Source organism: Colossoma macropomum, unplaced genomic scaffold (assembly GCF_904425465.1).
Source record: "Colossoma macropomum unplaced genomic scaffold, Colossoma_macropomum, whole genome shotgun sequence".
Taxonomy (NCBI): Eukaryota; Metazoa; Chordata; class Actinopteri; order Characiformes; family Serrasalmidae; genus Colossoma; species Colossoma macropomum.
In genome coordinates this window covers 14,023,990-14,038,570 of record NW_023494797.1, presented here as the reverse complement: position 1 = coordinate 14,038,570, position 14,581 = coordinate 14,023,990, and the positions used below count along the sequence as shown (strand labels likewise).

The following is a 14,581-nucleotide window of genomic DNA, read 5'->3' as shown; positions in this document are numbered from 1 at the left end:
GTCACTCCAGAGAATGGAGTTCTACTGCTCCACAGCCCAATGCCGGGGGGCTTCATACCCCTCTAGCTGATGCTTGGTATTTAGCATGGTGACCTTAGGCTTAAGTTGTTCAGTTGCTGGTAAACAGCTTCATTCAGAGTAGTTCAATGTGAAGTGGTGAACTGTACAGAAGTGTACTGACTGATTTCATTACAGTGGTGGGGAAAGGAGCCAGGGGGTATTTACTGTATTTACTGTAGATATGGATATATAAACTTACTACAGGCATTGTCTTCATGCTCCTCCCTTTAAACAAATGTACAGCAGCAGTCAGGTAAAGAGCTGGCCTATGCAATTTTGAGCCAGTGAAAACTGATTTTGTTGCAAAATAGAGACTAAAGTGGTTTCTGACTATCCACAAGTTGCCTACAAACTTTCTATTCAAAAATCCTAACCAGCCATTCACTTCCTGACCAATATTTGGAGTAATAACTGCATTTCTACCTGACCATTACCTTCCAAAGGAGTTTCTAACCAATCGTTTGCGTCTTAAGACGTGTCTAGCCAATCAGCGGCTTCTGAAGAGGTCTCTAGCCAATCAGCGGCGTCCTTTGCTTCTCTTTTCCCGCGAAGTGCGGGTGAACGGGGCGCAGGGCGAGAAAAGGCACAGCAGAAGTTGTGTCGTGCTTTGCGGCGGTCAGAGATCAGGTTAAATGGATTAAATGGATTAAATATCAAGCGACAAGCACAGTAAGAGAGAGATCTGCATTGGCCTTTTCAGCGGCGAATAACTGTGTTTGTCTTCGCGTTTTGTCTCCTGTCTTAGTCTGATTTAGCGCTGCGTGGCCGGTTAGCTCGCCGTGCTAACCGGCTAAGTGACGCTAGGTTAGCTGCCTGGCTGCTTTAGCTTTAGCTTGTGTGTTTTGGGAGGGCTGGAAAAGATGTTCCTCAGCTTTTCGGCTATAGCGACCTGCCAGGGGTCCTGTCCCAGTTATTTTGAGAAATAAGTGGGTTTTATACTCGGGTCGAGGCCTGTTTTCTAGTGCTGACTCTTCGCTTTGTAGTTCATAGTGCGCAATTTTGGGCTTGTTGGCTTAAGGGGTCACATTCAGGGTCACTTCTCTGTTTTTCTCGGCCCTACTTTCCTCTAACGTGGACGTGTCGTGAATGCGTTGTGCCAGCCTGCCATAAACTGCGTTATTTGTGTTGTGTGTTTATGTCAGGGCCAGTTTTCCACTGCACCTTTTAGACCATGTGACCGAACCATGTGCCACTCCCCCTTTGCTCCATCTCTTTCTCCAGCTATTGCCTGCGAACCCTGATGCATCCTTATGGATCCTGGTGGGAGTGATCTGGAGTCAAGTCTGCCTCAGGCTGAGAACCCTTGCCTCATCGTTGAAGATTCCCAGCCGGACAGTGTGGCCCTGGAAGACGACCCGGATAGCAGCTATCGCGCCCTGCTCGCCCGCCGCCTTTCCAACCTACAGCCCACCTCCCACAGCCCAGTTCTGGTGAGAGATCCTTTGTCTGCCCCATGAACTTTGATTTTTTTTGTAGTGCTGGGCTGTGTAATTCAGTATCATCATGTTTTCCTAGGATAAAGAATCCCTAATGCTGAAATGCTGGTACTTTAATACCTTCTAGACCTGGCATTGCTTGTTTTGATTGGGCTATTAAAATGACACCACCAGTATTATAAAACTTGACCAGACAGAAACCTGATTCCCTGAGAGGAGACCTACTGCTTTTGTTTTTATGCATATTAAATTATTTCAAAACAGCCTAAAGCACCCAGTAGATGACACACTGTGGTTAACTGTCAGGTCTCGCACACCATGTGTGCAGTGCTCAAAACAGAATTTACGAAAGACGTAAAACCCTGAAGTCCATATTTGAAAACAGTCCAAATGAATTTTTACATGAAACATCTCGCCAACCTCTTTAGCCCCTACCCTGCGTTCACACTTGCAGCGTCTCTTTGCCTCTTGTTGCCCAAATCTGCAGTCGCTCGTCGCCTGCGGGCGTTTCTGAACTCGAGCTGATGTTGGTTGCCGTGGTTTCACTGATGCTGAGCACATATCAGAACTGTTGCTGCTAAAAACAAAAATCCTGGAGACAAATCGCTTATCTATAAATTCCCTGTATATTGCATCACTGTCTGTGCGGTCAGTACGTGAAGAAAACAGCGTTTGTTTTCCTCCATCTGTAGTAGGAACAAATATCTAGGAACCGAAAAAGGAGCACACTGTTTCACAGTGATGAAAATAAAGCACATACCCATCCTGCTCAGTTCCCATTGGTAATCGCCACATTGCTTCGCTCCAAATTTGCATAAAGTTAAACTACGTTCTACTTGCAGACTCCGCCCACTTCACACCGCCAGCGTTCGTGCTGCTTCCTGTCACCAGCTCTCATTGAAAATGAATGAATTCCGTCTGCTTTGTAGTCTTACGTCCCTGCTGGTGTGAATGCAGGTTACAATTAAACTGGCTGTTTTTGTTTATGTGCCTCTAAGGCTGATATATGTAAATGACTTCTTTTCTCATTGTCTGCCTTGTGCCTCAATGAAAAACTGTCCAGACTGAAGTACTTCTCAACCCTTAGTGGGCGGAGCTAAACTGCCATAGGTTGAATAGGCGGGTATGTGTGTATATGTGTGTTAGTTTTGTTGACATCACAAAAACAGTGAGTTCAAAACAGGCTGTTTTTGCAGGTTTTTTCCATTTATAGTCTGTTAAGACTGAACAGTCTGTTTACATACTATTAAAAATGAAAAACAAGAAAGCTTTCATTTTCCATGATCTGGGCCCTTTAACTCAGTATTTTTTATAATTTTGACTGTACTTAACAAAATATTGTTCAGGAATCAATCTAATACCACTCAAAATCTCTGTCAGTGACCTTTTAAATGGCTTATCATTCTTGTTTTTTATGAAATAAGAGTTTGACGTAGTATGTAAACATTGTTAAAGTTGCAGAGTATAACATTCACTCCTCATTCCATACAGGCCACACATAAAACTGAGTCAATGTTTTTGTGAGGTCACAGAAGCACATATATCTGCTTTTTGTGGTGGTTTAGCTCTGCCCGTCCACACTAATGTTAGGAGTGTTTATAGCTAGACCACTTTTTGAAAGAGGTGTAATGCAAGGCAGCCAATCAGAACAGAGGTCATTTACATGTCAATCTGAAAGGCACAGCTTATTTAATTCCTCGACTCCCACGGACCCACACATACATAACACCCACACGGACCCACCCACACACATACATAACACCCACACGGACCCACGGACATATACATAACAATATGGGACTAACTCACTCCTCACTTCTTGCAGTTTCAAATTATTGTTACTGCATTTCACTGAAACACTTCACTTGATATGACTGTAGATCTGAATACTTGCACGTATTCTGCACATTTTAGTTCCACAACAATATCTGACTTGGCGTTTTTGCACATTTTACTTCACTTTAACAATGTTAGCTGCTAGAATTACTGTATCAACCATATACTGTATACTGTATATTGCTGCTCTGGTTGGTACCTCAGTGACTGCTTTGCTCATATATGCTAGGCTATCTGCTAAGCTGCTACTATGTCATAGTATGTTTCATCCTTCTTTGCACAGCTCCACATACTCTCAGTACAGTGTACTGCCTGTGCTCTGTTTTGTGTTTATTGTAAGTCTTTTGTATTTATGTACTGTACTGTATTGTCTGCGCTGTGTATATTGTATTGTCTCGCATTTGTGTTCCTGTGTTGCACCATCGTCCTGGAGGAATGTTGTTTCATTTCACTGTGTACTTGTATATAGCTGAAATGACAATAAAGCCTGACTTGACTTGACTTGACTTGACTTGACTTGGGATAAAGAGTTTGGAACATAAAACGCCACAAATATCATAACTGGACTTTATGATATGGGCCCTTTAACAGTTTGAAAGAATAGAAATGTGAAAAACAAGGATGCTGTTCTCAGGCGCTGTCAGTCAGTTAAGAGTTAATAAGTTGACCTGCTTTGTTTTCTTTCAGGAACTGATCTCCTCCCCCTCCAAAAGCAGATGCTCTCAAAGTGACAGCCAGACTGATAAGGCTGGTATGAGTGTGTTAATACTTAAAATCTTAGAAGCTGTACTGCTAGTTATCAGTTATTGATGATGTGTTGATCTTATTTTTGTTTGGTTTTAGACAACTTGCAGCCCAATCTGAGTTCAGCCGCTACAGAGCATAGTCAAGTGCTTGAAGTTTGCTCTCATCCTAACTCAAAAAGGTATGTAAACAGCTATAAAGGTTACAGTGTACCTGTATCAGTAACATTAATACAGAAATCTGAATGTAAGCATTTCTGTGTATGCTAAAATACTGAAGTCCTTTCCGTGCAGAAGTGACCAAGACGACATGGAGTCTGGAGCTGATTCCACTACTCATTGTGCACAAACAGAAGGTGAGAGGAAAGTAAATTTTACAGACTGCTTCCCTGTTTGACTGTTTCTCTTGCAGCGCTTTGTGTTTCAGTAGACTGAGCAATGCTCTGTTTCTGTGCATGTTCATATTTTCATAGGGGGCATGTCTCAGTTTGGCCTCCTGGAGCTGTCAGAGAGTCAGGGTGTGTTTGATGAAGAGCAAAACAGAGAGAGTGGTGATGAGGATGTGGAGGTGACGCCTGCCAACATCCTGTCGTCAGGGGGCCAGAAAGCGACTATCCAAAGTAAATCAGAATTCCAGTACTTTAAAGGGTCCATATCATGGAAAACCAGATTCATCCTTTTTTTTAGTTGAGTTTGATGTAGTATGTTATCTTTGTTAGATTTTCTGAATGTACTGTTTTTTCCACAGGCCATATATGGAAAGGCTGTTTTTTGATTCTTTGTTTTTGTGATGTTATACGTCCACCTATAGCAGATTAGCCCTGACCATTAGAACTTTAGTTATATACTAAGCCTAGATTGCTTTTTGAATGAGGATCAATACTGGTTTTAAATCACAGTAACAAAAACAGCATGTTTATTTCTAGTTGAAAGGGTTTTTAAACTTAACAATATTACTAGTACTACTAACAATAATACTACTAATAATAAGAACAAACAGTTTTATAGAGTACTGTTTGTCCAAGTATCAAATTGAAGTGCTTTACATACATTATATTGATGTTACTTTAAATTAAATAACATTTATTAAAATAGAAGATCAGGCATGTGTTAAGGTTTCGTCTAAGTTTTCTTAATTTTCTATTTTTTCATCTTCAGCTGGACTGAAAAGCTCCTTTAGAGCATCAGACAGCCAGGACAGCTTATCTAGAAGGTAAGAACCTCTTGAGAAAGGCATAAGTGCAATTTCTGTTTCTTAGCTAAGTTTGCCATTCAAAGTTCTCTCTCCCTTTAGGGCAGAGGTGAGCTCCAGCAGCCCATCTGGGCCTCAGAGGAAAGAAGGCAGAGAGCTGAGTGTCCAGGCCATACTGCACTCTCAGGTCTCTGAGTCTCTAGAAGCTGAGGATGAGATTATTTCCTCTCAGGATGATCTGTTTGATGGAGAAAAGAATGGTGAGAATTCTTTAGATGTGCTTTTGATTTGTTATGAAATGAGATATTGCTAGTGTTTTCCTTTGTTAGTCTCTGTGTTGTCAGGAAATTTATGAGTCCATCCTTTGGACGCGTTCTTTTTTTGTTTTTAGAAACTGTTGGAAAATTAGATGAGCTTTAAAGAGTGTTGACAAAAATCTCATTCAAGCTAGTAAGAGTTGTAGTGAACAATTCAGTTTTTGTCAGAACAGCTGTGTTTAGCATGCATTATTAATTGCAAATTAAGTGTATTTTATATATGTGATTTGGTCACTCTGTGATGTAACCAAGCTAATGTTAGAATGGTGGCAAATTCTTTGTCACTGTTGTTTTCTGTCCGACTAGTTTCAATTGGCTTCAACTCTTGTCCAAAGAATGCATTTGTGGGTAGAGCACAAGTTGTGCATAGGATAGGTGAATAGGTCATCTGAGCCCTTGCAACAAAAACAGTGACTTCATATAACTGTCTAAATCATATAAGCATTGGCATTGTTTGATGTGTGTAAAATAAAAGGGTCAGTAAAATGTAAATAAAGCATAGTTTGGCTTTTTAATGTAAAAGGTTGTACAAAATAAAATGGTAAAACATAAGTGCAAATCCGCAAAAAGGGTGGAATGGTAATGTATGTTTGTTGGAGGGGCTCAACTGTCAAACAAGAATGCTATTATTGATGCAAAGCACTGCTTTTTTTAAAGCTCTAGTGCCAATAGTGCCCCCTTGTGGAGAATGTCTTGCCTACTAAACATGAGTGGGTGAGTCACAGTCCTGTTCCGTGAGGAAAAAGAAAAGGTGCCTAAATTAATGACTAGAAACCAATGGAGTGGTTTTCCTTTCAATGGAGAATCTCCATTCAGAATGCTTTGTAGTCCAGGAAAGGGGTTAATCCTTCTCTGGGAAACTGACCTATTAGCTTCTAGACCTTTTCCCCCCTTTTCTGTGTTTTAATATTGTATACTAATGGCAAAACCTTATTCTCTGTTCATATTGCTTGTGTTACTGTTTTGCTATCCGGTGTCGACCAGAGGTGGATGGGTCCCTGTTTTGAGTCTTGGTTCCTCGCAAGGTTTCGTCCTCTTGCTCCTAGGGAGTTTTTCCTTGCCATTGTTGCCGTTGACTTGCTTATGGGGGGCTTGGACCCGGATTTTTCTGTAAAGCTGCTTTGTGACACCTGTAGTAACTTGGCCTGCGCTAATGTATTCCCTCGTAATTAAGCAGAGACATATATGTTGTTGTTAACTATATTTTATAATTATATATCACAGGTTCTAAGGTTGACAGCACAGTAGCAGAGCCTGACAATCAGCAGCAACCAACGTCCACTCCTGCTCACAGTCTCCGCCTGCTGCATCTGTCTGGGCAGGGAACCCTGGTGCAGGAAAGCCTTTCACAGTAAGAGCCAGTTTAGACAGAAAAAGCTGTTGCTAACAGTGGATAAAAGCAAGCAGCCACCAATTACTGTGATGCCAATGACTTCATGCAAATTGATGTCTGATAGCTTCCAGTCATTGTTAACCATGTAACCATATTTGTTAAGCTATTCTTTTTGACTAAGCTGAAAAGTAAGTACTGACTTTTTTTTTCCTAATATTATAGGCAGTCTGTTGACTTTGTGGCAGCTACCCAGGACAACTTAAGTCAAACACCCATCATTGTCCCCAACTCGCCCACAGGACAGGACATTGAGCAAGGTACAACTCTTAGATATGGAAATAGGCTTTATATCAGAAACTGGTTCTCTGATTTGCTCTTTTTAATGCTCTTATTTAGATTGTAATGAGGCTGCTGAATCTCCAATGGACACTTCAGGCCCCCCTGAGGACCAGCCACCGAGGAGGGAAGATGAGCCAATGGACACAGACCCTGTGCCCAAACCAGCAGCATCAACCCCAGTGTCACAGAATTCCCCAAGATTTACATTGGAGAAGAGCCTTTCTTTGCCATCTCAGCCTGAATTTTCTCACGTAAGAATGTGTTTATGCACTTTTCGTGGTCACTTCATTGTTACTTTTTAGATGCAAAGCACCTCATGGTCCTGGTTTGTAACTCACTCATGTTTAGCAGACTGAAAATCCTCCTTAAGGGTACATTATTAGCACTAAAATTGCTGTTAGTGCTTCTAGGGCTGCCATGAATACACAATTAAAATCAGTTACTATTGTCTGCAAAAGTTTGGACACCCCTGGAACACACTCCTGTGTGTCTGTGTGAAAGTTATGGCACATTTTATATTTAGTTTCTTTCTAATATGTTGAACTCTGTAAATAAATAGGAACAGTGCACTAAAATTAGCAGAAAAACGCCTACAGTTTGTTTTCTGTAGACGCTGTGTTAATTTACTTTCACTTAGAAAATCCACAAAACAAAATTTGACCAGGGGTGTTGAAACTTATGCATGCAGCTGTATATGAAGTAAAATTAAATGTTTGCTGTTAAACATTGAATGTATAAAGACGCTTGATTAATTGTTGAAATAATCACTGAATTACTTGTGTGCTAATATTACTGATAGCGCTTCATATAAATGATGCTGCGTACTTGTTTCCATCCACTGACACTTTATCTTCTTTTTTGGTCCATGATAGGATGTATTTGTCCCCACTCCATGCTTAGAATCTGCAGACTGCAGTGAAGGTCCAGACACTTCAAAGAGGAAAGAACCACAGAAAGAAAGCCCATCTACAACACTTGATGCAGAAACAAAAAAATCGTCCGAGAGCCAGCCTTCTGAAGCGGCCGCGTCTCTCCAGTTGGGGCTCAATAACAGTGAAAATAGTGTTTTTGAAAAGAAGACTCAAGTGTTTACGGTAGATGATGACAGTCAGGCCACACAGATAGAGGAAATCGAGGCAACGGTAGGAGTGGATAAGAGTGACTCTGGTCCTGCACATTGCAATGAAAAGGCAGGCAAAAACAGTTCGGACTTGGGCCTTAGTAAAAGTGCTAATTCGCAGCAGATTTCCCAGGAGTCTGACCCAAAAGGTACACATGCCTCATGTGGAAAGAATGAGGAAAGTACCTCCTCTCAAAAGCGGCTCTCACAGTCTGCAAATGGACAGAACGTGAATGTAAGCAACAGTGTGGCTGACTCTCAGCAGTCTCAGGAGGCTCAGCGCGTTCTGAACTCCCCACTATCCCAGCAGATGGACAGAGGTGCGTTGAGTAAAGATCTGATGGCCAGCAGCTGTTCACAGAGTGTACCACCAGCTGGAGGACCTGCTAGCTCCTCTGCTGTTAGCGTACCGTCGAAGTCCCTCTCCCGATCTGGCGTATCTTCCCAGAAGGATGCTGCAAATGAAGGAGAACAAGGAGGCTCCAGCCAGCCAGTGTCTCAGAGCCACACACTTAACAGTATTAGAAATACTGAGGAAGAGCAGAAGCTGAGTCAGCCCATGTCTCAGAGCCACAGGCTGGACAGTACTAATGATGCTGAAGATGTGGATGATGAAGAAGAGGAGAAAATGGATGAAGGTGTGAACCAAAGCACCAGTAGGACTGAAAGTTCTTTTGGGCTTGGACTGGCACTTACCCAGAGCCAAGTTGGCTCTCCAGAGCCTATGGAGGAGGAAGGAGAAATCCTCTCCCAACCAGTAACAAGCAAAGGTGAGGAGAGCTTCAGCATTATGGTGCTGGAGGAGAGCCAGAGAGTGTCTCAAGAGAATAAAGAGAAGCCCATGAGGTCACAACCATTTAAAAGTGCCTCACAACCTGTGAGAAGCTCTCCGAAGGGGACATCGGAGCCTGGCAGGAAGGTCACAAGCTCCCAGCCGGGCAGCTCGGACCAGGCCGCGTTATCTGGCCCGCAGAACACTAAGGCTACTGATGCCAAACCCGGTAGAGGGTCGGAGAACCCAAGTGCCGACAATGCGGCCAACAAAAGCCTGAGTGACAGCTCTGGAGGTAGGATTAGCGGCCGAAATAAATGATCTATTCTCTCTGGTTGTTATATAACGGGTAGCCTGACGGATTGTGTTCCTTTTGCATTATTTCTGGCCCCGCAGATATTCCGTTCCACTTCACGCTGCCCAGAGAGGGGGAGCTGATCGGGGCTGCAGTGAGCACGACTCCCCCGCACATCAGACAGCTGAAAAACACGCCACTCCACAGCACTCCTATCGGTGGGCGTGCTTGTTGTTGTATAGCATTCTAATATCTGATTGCAAATGTTAGGAAGCCATTCAGAGGAGACGGCATGCAATAAACCCATTACGCCTATGCACACACATACACAGACACTCCCTCTGTCGCTAACCTTGCTGTAGATTCCCTGCTGTTGATGTTATTTCAAATGTTTTTTTAGTTTTTATTTTTGCATTTTGCAGAAATGAGTTCGTTCCGGGAGCCGTCGGAGGGCGACGTTACCAGGGAGACAACGATGGCGGCCAGCGAGATCTCTGTGGAGGACAGTAGAGAAGGAGAGGAGCCGGCCGCTGAGGGGGGTGATGGGAAACTGAGTCTCAGGATGAAAGTGATTACCCCTGTGGAGGAGGGCAGCTCGGGATCTGACCGCTTCAGCCTACAGAGTAAGAGCTCATTCTTTTCGGTGTACGCCTGGTTTTCCCCTCACTATTTCATTTTCAACTCTCTCTCTCTCTCTCTCTCTCTCTCTCTCTCTCTCTCTCTCTCTCTCTCTCTCTTTCTCTCTCTTTCTCTCTCTCTTCATCTTTAGTTCTCTCTTTCTCTCTCTCTTCATCTTTAGTTCTCTCCTATATCTCTCTCTCTCTCTCTCTCTCTCTCTCTCTCTCTCTCTCTCTCTCTCTCCTCATCTTTAGCTCTCTCTCTCTCAGCCTTCTGTCCTTTATCATACCTTTCTCTTTTTGTCTCACTCTCCTTCAGTGCTCTCCCTCCCCTTCTCTCTGTCATCTTTCATCCTGCTCTCTCTCTCTCTCTCTCTCTCTCCCCCCATTTTCTTTCCTTATCTCTTGCTCTCCTGTGTCTCTCTCTCCTCTTATCGCTCTCTTTCCTCTTATTTCTCTCTCCCTCTCTCTCTGTCTCTTGTATGTTTTCCTGCCATTCATCTTACATATAGCAGCATTCAGTCATCAATTCTGTAAGAATAAGAAATACCACTGATTTTATTTCACTCAGGGTAAATCTTTCTTTTTATTATATATTTATATTGATTTCAGTTATTTTTATCCAGTACTGTACTCACAATGACTGATAGGCACCTTTTCCCATTTTTAAGTGTGATTTTTGTAATGCCTTCCCAGAACCACCATTATCAGACGAGGAAGGCTCTGTCTCCAAGGCTACCACTGTTGCCAAGGCTGTAACCAGGTAACGTGGAACGGTTGCTATGCAAGAAAGCTCATTTGTGTGAGTGTGGGCTCTGAGTCCTTTTTCTCCGTTCTCACAGCTGCTGATTCATCGCCGCTTAATGCTTTAGCACATTCCTGAAATAAAGACCAGCTCATTACTGCGCAGCCAGTGGCGTTATTGTCTTCAAGATTTAAAATGTAAATTAACAGACTGAAAAAAAATGGGGTAATTAATTGCATGTACATTGTGATTGTGAAGATTGAATTAACACTGGGAGTAGATGCCAGTATGAAACTGTAGTGTCAGTATATGGACAATGACATGGATGTGTATTTTAAGCATTTTTTTTGTACCGTTTCATCTGTTCTGTAGTCCGTCCGTCTTTAGCAGAGTTCGAGAGGTTCACAGGCAGCTGCATGCAGAAGAGGAAAAGGAATCCACTGGTCTGCCTATCAGGTGCTTCTCTTTTCCACAGAAATACTACTTTCAGTGCACCTCTTTCTTACAGCATCATTGGAGATTAAACATTTCATCATTGTAGACCTTTGATGGGATTTTTTAAATATTAAAGGGCCCATATGACACATTTTATCCTCTGACCACTACTTGCAGCATTTGCATTGTTTTTTATACCAACAACAGCCATAAGTATATGTATGAGATATATGAAATGTCTCTCTGTGTGTGTGTGTGTGTGTGTGTGTGTGTATAGATAGATAGATAGGTAGATGATAGATGAAGTAGCTCTGTTGGCCATGTTGTACTGTATCTGGACAAAATTTATTGATTTTTGTAATTACACAAAACCAATTAATTCAGAATGCGTGTTTTTTTTTTTCCAGCTTTTTTATGTAAATGGACCATAAGGAATGGGGAGTGAACTGTACATTTTGAAACTAAGTGTTTATACGCTACATAACTCATTTCAAAAAAGTGAGGAAAATGTGGATTTCCATGATATGGGCCCTTTAATGCCATAATGTCCATAGATGCTTTGACATCGCTTATAGCCCAATGGATGAGAACCTGCAGAACTACAAACTGCTTTCCTCCAGTGTGACCTTGGGAGTTTTTTTTTGTGGAGGCTATAAATAAAGCTCCCTCAGTAGAGAGTATTTTGGGAAGGCATTAAGTGGGTTTGCTAGTGCCCCGTTTACTTGGGCAGAGTAGTAGTATGCCCTACTTCCACCATCAAAGGTGCTCATCAGGAGGCTATTCTGGGCCAGAGCCAACAGAGAGAATGGGTGGCGGAGCCGTGCTGCTTATTTTAGGTTGATGTAAGGCTTTTCTTCAAGGCCCTCTCCTTTTTCAGTTCTTATCATTTCGGGTATAGGCAGAAGGACAAGTCAGTAAACGTTTGATAAATTTGGTATTTTGCAGTCATTTTTTTGCAGGTTTTTTTTTTTTCCCCAAATTATTATTTTTTTATTCTACCGTTTAAATGCTATCTTGAATACTTTCTTAGTCTATAGGTCACTGCATTTGCAGCCCCAACCTAATCCGCGTATGGTGGGAAAAATGTTCCTTCACCTCCGTTTCTGCGGAGAAAGTATTTATGATTTATGTCTTTGAGTTATTTCATTTATTCAGTTATTAATTTAGAGAATTTTGAGTATTTGTTGCAGACATAGATATAATCTATACTGATCAAAACAATAAACTTTTTAATTCTTTTATTTTTTATTTATTTTATTTTTTTTAACTGAAGCCCCAAAAAAACAGGTTGAGTCATGAAACTGAATTCACCACATAGTGTCTGACCACTGTTTGCCTGTAGTAGCCTGACGCATTTCTAGGAAAAATCCTGGATTTCTTTTTTATTTATTTATTTATTTATTTTTATTATTATTTTTATCAAACTGCTGCAAAGTGGGAGTAAAACAAATCGATGACTTTATATTCTTTTTCAGTATATTTAATATTAACCTGTTTTGTCTTCGGTTCTGATGTGAGCTTTTACGTCTTTCCATCTTTGTATATTTGTCCTCCCTCCACATCCACAAGATGTCAGAGCCAGACTGTCCACAGTCTCCCTAGCAGTGCCGGCTCTGGGCTTTCACCTGAGCGCCCCCTGGAGGCAGTACGTAACGGTACAGCAGATGGACTCGGTGATGCTGCTCATCAGCCGTCGCAGCCCAACGGCACAGCTGTGGACTCAGAACCTCTGGCCACCCCTCTGGCTGAAGTGCAGCCCTCTGCAGGTAATGAGCAGGACGCCCCCAGCACTTCTGGACAGGCACAGTACAGGACACCTATGAGACAGAAGGCTGTGTCTCAGCAAACCAGCTTTGACTTGCCGTCAACACCAAGCCCTCTCAGCAAAGTAAGACATTTCAAGGCAAAGTAAGGCTTTTTAATCATATCAGTGATGAATTAATGAAAGTAAATATTTATTTATGTATTTTATTTTTATTTATTTTTTTTTAAAGCTCCAACAGAGAGCTGTGTCTCAGCAGACCAGCTTTGATGCTTCTGGACCACAGGGATCATCAGGCAGGGTAAGTGAGGCGTCAGGCAGTGGGACTTCACAAAGTAATAGCTAATGTGTCCCCCCTGCTTTCGTTTATGTTCTTTTCCCTAAGATATGACAGAAAATAATAATAATTATTCTAATATATTATTATTATAATAACTTATTTACTTTTCTGTATGTTTGATTCACATACGACAAGTCAAATCAGGATTTCACTGCCCCCCACTTCCTAAAAGCATTGTATTAAGTTTTAGATACTTGCCTTATAACTGACAATTAAATCTATAATTGTTTATCTATCTGTTATTTCATTTATCAGCTAATTGAATTATGGTGCCATCTGTGGTTTCCTCTCACAATGATACCATTATTAAAAGTATCTCCAATGTAAAAAGCAGTGTTATAATAGCGCTTCTTATTGTGTGTTAGTGCTTTTGTTTTTAAAGGGTTTTTTTGTCTTGGACAACCAAATTTTCCTCACTTTTTTGAAATAAGACTTTGAATGTAAACATCCCTCCCCAGTCCATATATACAGACCATACTTAGTAACTCGGTTGCAAAAACAGCCTGTTTTGAATTAATGGATTTTGTGATGTCACAAAAGGCAGCCCTTTTACATATCCATCTCTTCATCCTACAGCAGTTTAGCCCCACCCAGTCATGTTGAAGTTATAAGGATTGTGTTCTTGTACAAATGAATTATGACTTTTTGGTGCATAAGCCCACACAAATGTTGTGGATATGAATCTTATTAAAATAAAATGCTTTAAAAATGGAGGATGTGGGCCCTTTAAGTGTTTTTTCCTCTCGTATAACTGACATCTTTGCAGCCCTTGTATAAAGATGGTCAACGCTAGACAAAATAGTGTACCAACAAGCTCGACTAGAGCATTAGTGTTTTCTCTCATGTTCCTTTTTTAAAGGGGGAGCCAGTCACTCCGACGCGCTCCCAGCCGGGGCCTTCTCACCGCAGGCATGTCCGTACCATTCAGGAAGTGCGCACAACCATTACCCGCATTATAACTGACGTGTACTATGAAGACGGCAAGGAGGTGGACCGAAAAGTTGTTGAGGTGAGGAACACATCCAGCACCTTCACGAAAACCTTGAGAGTTGTTTTGAGCTTTGAGAACGTGAACAGAACTTACGAGACATTTTAACTGTTGAGAGCTGTGTGAGAAAAGTTCTTACTTGGTATGGATAAAATGCTACTGTTGCTTTTGTGTTGCTGCATATTCCACTTCACAGTATTTAATTCAAATCAAAAAGAGCAGCCTTTTGTTGGATTACATGAAAACATGGG

At 41.8% G+C, this 14,581-nt stretch overlaps 1 protein-coding gene across 2 annotated transcripts in view; it reads left to right on the top strand.

Annotated features, from left to right (window-relative positions):
* The first annotated feature begins 617 nt into the window (after positions 1-617).
* Positions 618-14,581, top strand: part of tp53bp1 (tumor protein p53 binding protein, 1) — a 22,351-nt gene continuing 8,387 nt past the window's right edge. For both annotated transcript variants that reach the window (XM_036584362.1, XM_036584363.1), the window contains exons 1-19: positions 618-729; positions 1,282-1,490; positions 4,020-4,083; positions 4,176-4,257; positions 4,370-4,431; positions 4,549-4,695; positions 5,234-5,288; positions 5,370-5,527; positions 6,809-6,935; positions 7,140-7,234; positions 7,314-7,507; positions 8,129-9,443; positions 9,545-9,661; positions 9,866-10,066; positions 10,757-10,823; positions 11,178-11,261; positions 12,810-13,128; positions 13,235-13,303; positions 14,202-14,351. In XM_036584362.1, coding sequence (XP_036440255.1) covers positions 1,311-1,490; positions 4,020-4,083; positions 4,176-4,257; positions 4,370-4,431; positions 4,549-4,695; positions 5,234-5,288; positions 5,370-5,527; positions 6,809-6,935; positions 7,140-7,234; positions 7,314-7,507; positions 8,129-9,443; positions 9,545-9,661; positions 9,866-10,066; positions 10,757-10,823; positions 11,178-11,261; positions 12,810-13,128; positions 13,235-13,303; positions 14,202-14,351 — 3,486 coding nt within the window. In that variant the 5' untranslated portion in view covers positions 618-729; positions 1,282-1,310. The remainder of the gene's footprint in view (positions 730-1,281; positions 1,491-4,019; positions 4,084-4,175; positions 4,258-4,369; positions 4,432-4,548; positions 4,696-5,233; positions 5,289-5,369; positions 5,528-6,808; positions 6,936-7,139; positions 7,235-7,313; positions 7,508-8,128; positions 9,444-9,544; positions 9,662-9,865; positions 10,067-10,756; positions 10,824-11,177; positions 11,262-12,809; positions 13,129-13,234; positions 13,304-14,201; positions 14,352-14,581) is intronic.